The 10071-nt window shown below is 42.7% G+C and overlaps 1 protein-coding gene across 1 annotated transcript in view; it reads right to left on the minus strand.

Moving 5' to 3' along the window:
* The window catches only part of CPA4 (carboxypeptidase A4), a 30865-nt gene that overhangs the window by 13851 nt on the left and 6943 nt on the right, over nucleotides 1-10071 (minus strand). The window contains exons 2-4 of the mRNA XM_024763023.1: nucleotides 2032-2113; nucleotides 1466-1600; nucleotides 130-228 (exon numbers count right to left, since the gene is read on the minus strand). Coding sequence (XP_024618791.1) covers nucleotides 130-228; nucleotides 1466-1600; nucleotides 2032-2113 — 316 coding nt within the window. The remainder of the gene's footprint in view (nucleotides 1-129; nucleotides 229-1465; nucleotides 1601-2031; nucleotides 2114-10071) is intronic.

Below are 10071 nucleotides of genomic sequence, written 5' to 3' on the forward strand. Positions count from 1 at the left end.
AAAAAAAAAAAAAAAAAAAAAGAACCTGCTGTATAAAAAGATTTTTAAAATTCTAAAATTAAAAAAATAAAAGAAAAGAATTGAAGAGTAGCCAATGACCTTGATCTTAACCTGCTCTGAAATACTTACAGCTTCCAGGGAATGATAGGCTCCATAGTTGAAGTTATTACTGCTCCGTTCTTGACCTTCATTGTATTGCATTTCCTCATCTTCATTATCTAAAAGGGCCTAAAACAGACACGGCAACATTACAAAGTGATCCTTTGGGGATGGAGCTTCATGCTGTTTCCACCGTATCTTGGGACATGTGGTGGCCAAGATGGCACACATATCAAGAAGCACAAATGTCAAGGTGTAAAAGGAGGTCTGATTTCTTCCACATATCTATATAATCTTACTTCTTGGAGCCCAATGTACATCACCTCATTCAAAACCTACTTACTTCCTGGAAGCAACATATGTGCTATTTGGTTATTCTATACCACAAATTCTCTAGCCATCAGTCTGCATCTGGTATCCAGTGCCTCTGAAATACCCAGCTTGGGAAACCATTCAGAAACAAAGAAATTCTTACAACCACTCATACTTTGAAGGTTCCTGGCAGATGTCTGTGACATGTGAGGATGATTAATAAGCTCACAGCTGCTCACACCATCAGGAAACTCCTGGGCCAAATCACCAATTAGTCCACAACCCACCTCAGTGAAGGAGAGAACATGAGCCAGACACTGCCCTGCTGTTCAAATACAGCTCATGAGGCTGGTGTCTGGCTTAGGCAGTGATGTTCCCTCTGCTGGGGGCTGCTGGTGACATTCTCCCTTTCTCAAAGGATGCTTTTTTTTGGCCGCACCACACAGCACACGGGATCTTAGTTCCCCGACCAGGGATCGAACCCATGTCCCCTGCAGTGGAAGTGTGGGGTCCTAACCACTGGACCACCGGGGAATTCCCAAAGGATGCTTTTTATGACTGGTCTTCAGCACCTCCCCACCGGGGCCCCACCTTCTACCCACCATACACTCTGTTCTTCCCTCCTGACTTCAAATAAGAAAAGGGAGAGGGACTTAATACTTGTGGGGCATCTATGACATACCTGGCACTGTTAGACATTTTATGTACATTGAGCCACTTAAACGTCTCAATAAATTGTATGAAGTAGGTATAACTATTACCGTTTTACTGATGAAGAAACAGAGTCTCAAGAGGTTAACAGCTTGTCCAAAGTCACACAGCTAGCAGTTAGCAAAATCAGGATTTGGATCCAGATCTGGCTGGTTTCCTAACCCATGTATGCTCTTTCTAGTACAACATGTTCCTCTAACAAGTCACTGCACTTTACTTCCATATACTTCAATGTCTTCATCTTTTAAATGGAGAAGAATAAGACCAGAACTTGAAAATGTCTCAAGTCCACTCTGGCTGCTTGGTCCTATGCGAGACCAGTGAGGGACCTTGGCCTATCCACCTGCAGGTCTTCAACAGTCACCAAGTACTCTAAGTCCTGGGACTTCAGGAAGGATTTGACTGGCTGCAGACTGACAGAAGGGAACACGACATCCACAGGACAAGCAAAGGTAGAGGGAGATTTCCAGAAGTTGAGCTGAAGAGAACAGAAGTAAAACCAGGTTAAAGGATAGTTCAGGTAAAAGGCACAATGAGCTCATTCTTCTAGAACAACTGCCGAAAGCTTTGGTGATCCCTGAGGGGTTAGATTCTGCACAAGGGAAAACTTCGCCATTTCATAATTTTATCTGGTCAGGCCTCCCCAGCGGGCAATACCTGGCAAAGCCCAAGAAGTAATAAGTCAATGCAGATAGAAAGATGGAGCCCATTGCTGAGGCCTCTCATCTCCCTGGACAGCACTGCTGCGATCTACAGCACTTCTCCCCCACCAACCCTCTCAATTGTATAAAGGCATGTTGACTAATACAGGATTATACACAGAAACTCTTCAGGAATAACAATGCCAGTGCTGCAAGAGTCTTCTCCCACTAAAGTTAATTGATACCCAAGAGAAGGAGAACTAGGTACCTTAAAGTTGTCTGAATTCACTAGCTGACTTAGTTTGCTGATCTCATCTCCATTTCTGACATTAATCCTGAAAACTTGGTCCCTGGAGAAAGGAAAAAGAAGTAAAAGATAATGGTGAGCTTTCAGCTGGCAAATAAACCTCAGGCCTACTATCCCAGACATAACTGGGCCAAATAAGAGGAAATGGTCTAGTCTTTGGTTATAATGTATAGCCATTAAAAATAAGACTACGTGGCAAATATGAAAAAGTGCTTATGGTATAACTTTAAGGGAAATATTAAGTGAAAGAGCAGGACACAAAATTGTATGTATGCCATGATTGCAAGTATGGAAAAAGCAGATGCATTGGAAGAAAAACAGACAACGGAAATATAGCAAATGCTGACAGTGCTTATGTTCGGGTCATGGGATTATGGATGACTTACTTTTTTCCCCTCGTATCTGTTTTCTGTAATGTGGTCATATTACTTTATAATGAAAAACATATATATTTTGCAGAAAGGAATGTTCCTGAGTTACACGCAAAGCTAACTCAAGACATAAAGAAGCACTTCTTCACTGTCAGGGTCTAGGACTGAAACTCTGGCTGAATGTCCATGCTGGAAAGAGCTAGAAAAGAGAATAGACCTTCCATCCTTGGAGGGTTAGTTATTTTTCCTCTTAGCAAAGAGGGGAGAGGCTGGGTGCTCTCCCAGGCCCTTCCAGCTCCAGAACCCTATACAAATGCATGGTGCTGGGGCTGAACTCGGGATTCATCCTCCCTATGGGGCCCTGATAGGGGCCAGTCCCGAGTCCCCCTTTGTTATTTGTCCCGCACTTGTTTCCTATACACCATTTAGCTCCCGCAGCAGCAGCAGGGGTAGAGGTCCCTGAAGTCCTGCGTGTGGGTGGGAGAAGGCCGAGCCTGAAAAGCTGCCTTTGTGCTCTGGGCCGGCTCAGAAAGCCAGGGGAGCCATTAGGCCGTTGCTAGGTGACGGCCCGAATGAATCCACACTCAACGCTGTCACATGCGTCATCCCTTTGACACAAATGAATGCAGGAAAAGCTGCTGGAGAGGGCTGTGGGCTGAAGGACCTGTTGACAGAGAAAATGGTTCTGTCACAGGGAGCTAAACGTGCAGCCACATGTGGCAGATCAGCATCTCCTCATCAGAAAACTGGCTCAATCCGGATGGACTCTCAGAGTTTAACTTTGTTCTGGGAGCTTCTGGGGGATCTCCGTGGGGTCTAGGCTAGCATCAAGGAGGCAAGGTCCACTGCAGAGTCGCTTCTGTTGCAGATGGCAAGTCTGGAGGAAATGCCATTGATGAGGCTTCACTTTCTCCCAGCTCATCCGGTCTCCACAGGGTTCTCGGAGGTGGGCAGCCAACTGCATCCCATGGGAGCTGCTGAGGCCATGGTGGAGAAGCCACTGGCTGGCGGATCTCAGCCTGAACCCAACAGGCTTGCTAGGTGTTGGACTGCAGCCCTGCAAAGATGGGGGAATCAAACCACTATTTCCCTGACACAGGAAAGCAGCCTTGCAAAAGAAACAGGTTGAAAACAGAAGAGAAATCCTTCCTCCTGGCTGAGTACCAGGACCCATCTGCAGAACTCATGCTCTGTCACAACTCACCCTCAATACCCCAGAAAAAGAGGCGTCTTAAAAATGGGTGTTCTGGAAAGTGCCTGTGCATTGACATCTCTGTTAGCAAAATGAGGCATTGGTAAAATACAGCACTGACTTGAGTAATCACAAAGAGAAAGAGGAGAGAGAAGGAACAGGAAGAGGAAAAAAAAGAGAAACATAAGAATAAGGAGCTCTTAAGAGTATGAAAATCATGTTACACATTCATCCACAGCATGTGTTTTAATTCTTCCAAAGTGATAACTTCACAACAGAACTTTCATACTCCTGGGCACTGTTCATGATAAGGGAACACAGTGAATCTAACTGGCCCAGATGATGATTAAAACCACAGTGCATTTCATCATGTCCTAATTAACCCAGCTCCAAAGGATAAAGACACATCTGCAGCATGCAGAGAGACAGGGCGGAAAGGCTGGTGCAGAATGGAGCCTTTCCCCATCTGTCTCTCCTCCACCTCTCCCTCCTACACATTCTTGGCTCCAGCCTCACTGAAATTCCGAATTCACCATATACTTTGCCCTTCTATGCCTTTGCACATGCTGTTCCCTCTGCCTGGATGTCCAGCCCTTTTCTTTACCTGCCTAGCCAATCTGCCACCCAGGCTTTAGGACCAGTTCCCATCACCCACGAGGTTTTCCCCAACCAGAGCAGACAACCTTGGCGACAGACTTCAGATGGTGCTAAAAGCTGGCAGGGCGTGGGGAGAATCTTATGTTATTCTCATGAACATAAGCCCATCAATATCTAGAAACAGAGAGAACATAAGTGGGTGCCAGGTGAAGGGCAGCCTCTCTCTTGCCCTCACTGTCCTTGTCTCTATTTGGAAAATACCTTCCTGAAAGTGTGGGTGGCGGAACACAACCTATCTCCACCATCTGGAAATCTTCTCACAGACCTTAAGCTCTTTCTGAAGATGGAAGATTGGCCTGGGAAGGGGGACATGTTGGGGTTTGCAGGTTGCCATGTTCACCCCCCCTCCTACTCCACACAGGTACGTGCTCCTACAGCTCTTCTTAACTCTGGTACTCTCCAATACCCAGGGCTGGCCAGCTGCTACCGTGCAATGGCTAGTGATCCACTCTCAGTCACCCTCACATGTGTCCCATGTTCTGGACAGTCAACAGTCACCTTGGTGCTGAGCTTCTATCTCTCCCCCTTCTACCATGTGGGCAGCCAAGTGGCCTGTTCTTTGTGCCTTTCTCACCTGCATCCCCAGCCAGGCTTAGAAGCCACCACAAGAGATGATTTCACAGAACACTTAAATGCCAACCAGTTACTGCTGATGTTACAAGTTCTGCAACTACTTCCTGTTCTATGCTTGCTGTGCACCTTTAGGCATCCTGGTCACCATCCTATCCTTAAGATGAGTGAATCCCAGGACAGAAGACACCAGCAGAGTGAGAGAGACTGGGGAGGTAGGTGGGTTAGATGGAATGAACAGAGACCTGGGGGTGTGGTGGGGGGAGAAACCATCATCTTCATCTCCATCAGCACTGTTCCCCCTCCAAGCCAACCTGCATCCTGGCTTCCCAACCACTTGAATGCTCAGAGGCCAGCTTCCCCTTGCTCTAAATGTTCACCAAGCTGGCTGCCCAGGCCGTGCATCCCATGGGAGCTGCTGAGGCCATGGTGGCCTCCACCTTTGCTGGGTTCCCTACTACGAGGCAAGAACAGATTTGGGGGTAAGGATGACACTATTGGTTAAAACCATCTGCAATTTCCTCAGGCACACAGCCCTTTCTGTGCAAGCGCCTATGGTGAGCACTCCAGAGCTCAGCCAAGAAACCTCAACCCAGGCGTCCGCTGCATTCTAAGAGAAGTCTCTATCCTGAGAAAGAAAGATTTTTCAGTCATGTGAATAGGAGCAGCGAGAGCCTGAGAGCTCTATGCATCAGCCCACATGGCAGCAAGCGTAGCTATTACACACTTACTGCTGAGCTGCCTGTGGAAAAATCTCCTTCCCTGACCACCTGCTATGCCTAAACCCTCTGAGCTATTTGGCAGTAGAGACCAGGTGTGAACGGAAGTCATCGTTATAAAAATTACTCAATCAGGGCTTCCCTGGTGGTGCAGTGGTTGAGAGTCCGCCTGCTGATGCAGGGGACGCGGGTTCGTGCCCCAGTCCGGGAAGATCCCACATGCCGCGGAGCGGCTGGGCCCGTGAGCCATGGCTGCTGGGCCTGCGTGTCCGGAGCCTGTGCTCCGCAACAGGTGAGGCCACAACAGTGAGAGGCCCGCGTACCGCAAAAAAAAAAAAAAATTACTCAATCACATATAAGTAATTATCTCAATAAACAATTCCAAAGTCCCTTTAGCCAGATAGTATAATGGAGAGTAAACTAACAGATATAGACAGATCAGTGAGATACAGGATTCTATCTGGAGATTAACTTGTGTTATAACAAAAGCATATGGGTTTTGCTCCAACTCCCCTGCTTACCAGCTAAGTGGCCTTGGCCAGGATTCTTAACCTTTTTTTTTTTTTTAAATAGATCTTTATTGGAGTATAATTGCTCCACAATACTGTGTTAGTTTCTGCTATACAACAGAGTGAATCAGCCATATGCATACATGTATTCCCATATCCCCTCCCTCTTGCGTCTCCCTCCCACCCTCCCTATCCCACCCCTCTAGGTGGTCAAAAAGCACCGAGCTGATCTCCCTGTGCTATGCAGCAGCTTCTCACTAGCTAGCTATTTTACATTTGGTAGTGTATATATGTCGCTGCTACTCACTTCGCCCCAGCTTCACCCTCCCGCTCCATGTCCTCAAGTCAATTCTCTATGTCTACATCTTTACTCCTGCCCTGCCCATAGGTTCATCAGTACCATTTTTTTTTTTTTTTAGATTCCATATATATATATATATATATGTGTTGGCATACGGTATTTGTTTTTCTCTTTCTAACTTACTTCACTCTGTAGGACAGATTCTTGGTCCATACTATTGTAAATAGTGCTGCAATGAACATTGTGGTACATGTCTCTTCTCTTTTTGAATTATGGTTTTCTCAGGGTAGATGCCCAGTAGTGGGATTGCTGGATCATATGATAGTTCTATTTTTAGTTTTTTAAGGAACCTCCATACTGTTCTCCATAGTGGTTGCATCAATTTACATTCCCACCAACAGGGCAGGAGGGTTCCTTTTTCACCACACCCAATCCAGCATTTATTGTTTCTAGATTTTTTGATAATGGCCATTCTGACCAGTGTGAGGTCATATCTCATTGTAGTTTTGATTTGTATTTCTCTAATAATTAGTGATGTTGAGCATCTTTTCATGTACCTCTTGGCCATCTGTATGTCTTCTTTGATGAATTGTCTACTTAGTTCTTCTGCCCATTTTTTTACTGGATTATTTTTTTTTAATATTGAGCACCATGAGCTGTTTGTATATTTTGGAGATTAATCCTTTGTCCGTTGTTTCACTTGCAGGTATTTTCTCCCATTCTGAGGGATGTCTTTTCATCTTGTTTATGGTTTCCTTTGTTGTGAAAAAGCTTTTAAGTTTCATTAGGTCCCATTTATTTTTGTTTTTATTTTCATTACTCTAGGAGAAGGGTCAAAAAAGATCTTGCCGTGGTTTATGTCAAAGAGTATTTTTCCTATGTTTTGCTCTAAGTGTTTTATAGTGTCTGGTCTTACATTTAGGTCTTTATTCCATTTGGAGTTTATTTTTGTGTATGGTGTTAGGTAGTATTCTGATTTCATTCTTTTACATTTAGCTGTCCAGTTTTCCCAGCACCATTTATTGAAGAGGCTGTCTTTTCTCCATTGTATGTTCTTGCCTCCTTTGTTGTAAATTAGGTGACCATATGTGCATGGGTCTACCTCTGGGCTTTCTATCCTGTTCCATTGATCTATATTTCTGTTTTTGTGCCAGTACCATACTGTCTCGATTACTGTAGCTTTGTAGTATAGTTTGAAGTTGGGGAGCCTGATTCCTCCAGCTCCATTTTTCTTTCTCAAGATTGCTTTGGCTATTTGGGGTCTTTTGTGTTTCCACATGAGTTGTAAAATTTTTTGTTCTAATTCTGTGAAGAATGTCATTGGTAGCTCAATAGGGATTGCGTTTGAATCTGTAGATTGCTTTGGGTAGTATAATCATTTTCACAATATTGATTCTTCCAATCTAAGAACATGGTATATTTCTCCATCTGTTTATGTCATCTTTGATTTCTTTCATCAGTGTTTTATAGTTTTCTGAGTACAAGTCTTTCACCTCCTTAGGTAGGTTTATTCCTAGGCATTTTATTCTTTTGTTGTGATGGTAAATGGGATTGTTTCCTCAATTTCTCATTCTGATTTTTTGTTGTAAGTGTATAGGAATGCCAGAGATTTCTGTGTATTAATTTTATATCCTGCAAGCTTACCAAATTCATTGATTAGTTCTAGTAGTTTTCTGGTGGCATCTTTAGGATTCTCTATATATAGTATCATGTCATCTGAAAACACTGACAGTTTTACTTCTTCTTTTCCTTTTATTTCTTTTTCTTGCATTCCTTTTATTTCTTTTTCTTCTCTGATTGCCGTGGCTAGGACCTCCAAAACTATGTTGAATAATAGTGGCGAGAGTGTACATCCTTGTCTTGTTCCTGATCTGAGTGGAAATGCTTTCAGTTTTTCACCATTGAGTGTGACGTTTGCTGTGGGTTTGTCGTATATGGCCTTTATCATGTTGAGGTAGGTTCCCTCTATGCCCATTTTCTGGAGAGTTTTTATCATAAATGGGTGTTGAATTTTGTCGAAAGCTTTTTCTGCATCTATTGAGATGATCATATGGTTTTTATTCCTTAATTTGTTAATATGGTGTATCACATTGATTGATTTGCATATACTGAAGAATCCTTGCATCCCTGGGATAAATCCCACTTGATCATGGTGTATGATTCTTTTAATATGTTGTTGGATTCTGTTTGCTAGTATTTTGTTCAGGATTTTTGCATCTATGTTCATCAGTGATATCGGTCTATAATTTTCTTTTTTTGTGATATCTTTTTCTGGCTTTGGTATCAGGGTGATGGTGACTTCATAGAATGAATTTGGGAGTGCTCCTCCCTCTGCAATTTTTTGGAAGAGTTTGAGAAGGATCAGTGTTAGCTCTTCTCTAAATGTTTGGTAGAATTTGCCTGTGAAGCCATCTGGTCCCGGACTTCTGTTTGTTGGAAGATTTTTAATTACAGTTTCAATTTCATTACTTGTGATAGGTCTGTTTATATTTCCTAATTCTTCCTGGTTCAGTCTTGGAAAATTGTACCTTTCCAAGAATTTGTCCATTTCTTCTTGGTTGTCCATTTTACTGGCATATAGTTGTTTGTAGTAGTCTCTTATAATCCTTTGTGTTTCTGTGGTGTCAGTTGTGATTTCTCCTTTTTCATTTCTAATTTTATTGATTTGCATCCTCTCCCTTTTTTTCCTGACGAGTCTGGCTAAGGGTTTATCAATTTTGTTTATCTTCTCAAAGAACGAGCTTTTAGTTTTATTCATCTTTGTTATTGTTTCCTTCATTTCTTTTTCATTTACTTCTGCTCTGATCTTTATTTCTTTCCTTCACTGACTTAGGGTTTTCTTTGTTCTTCTTTCTCTACTTGCTTTAGGTGTAGGGTTGGATTATTTGAGATTTTTCTTGTTTCCTGAGGTGAGATTGAATTGCTATAAACTTCCCTCTTAGAACTGCTTTTGCTGTGTCCCATAGGTTTTGGGTCATTGTGCTTTCATTGTCATTTGTTTCTACGTATTTTTAAATTTCTTCTTTGATTTCTTCAGTGATCTCTTGGTTATTTAGTAGTGCACTGTTTAGCCTCCATGTATTTGTGTTCTTTTCAGTTTTCTTCCTGTAATTGATTTCCAGTCTCATAGCATTGTTGTCAGAAAAGATGCTTGATACGATTTCAATTTTCTTAAATTTTCCGAGGCTTGATTTGTGACCCAAGATGTGATCTATCCTGGAGAATGTTCCATGTGCACTTGAGAAGAAAGTGTATTCTGCCACTTTCAGGTTGGAATATTCTATAAATATCAATTAAATCTATCTGGTCTATTGTGTCATTTAAAGCTTGTGTTTCCTTATTTATTTTCTGTTTGGATGATCTGTCCATTGGTGTAAGTGGGGTGTTAAAGTCCCCTACTATTATTGGGTTACTGTCGATTTCCCCTTTCATGGTTGTTAGCATTTGCCTTACGTATTGAGGTACTCCTAAGTTGGGTGCATAAACATTTACAATTGTTACATCTTCTTCTTGGATTGATCCCTTGAACATTTTATAGTGTCCTTCCTTACCTCTGGTAAGGTCTTTATTTTAAGGTCTATTTAATCTGATACAAGTATTGTTACTCCAGCTTTCTTTTGATTTCCATTTGCATGGAGTATCTTTTTCCATCCCTTCACTTTCAGTCTGTATGTATCCCTAG

Source organism: Neophocaena asiaeorientalis, unplaced genomic scaffold, assembly GCF_003031525.2.
Source record: "Neophocaena asiaeorientalis asiaeorientalis breed wild unplaced genomic scaffold, Neophocaena_asiaeorientalis_V1.1 scaffold681, whole genome shotgun sequence".
NCBI lineage: Eukaryota > Metazoa > Chordata > Mammalia > Artiodactyla > Phocoenidae > Neophocaena > Neophocaena asiaeorientalis.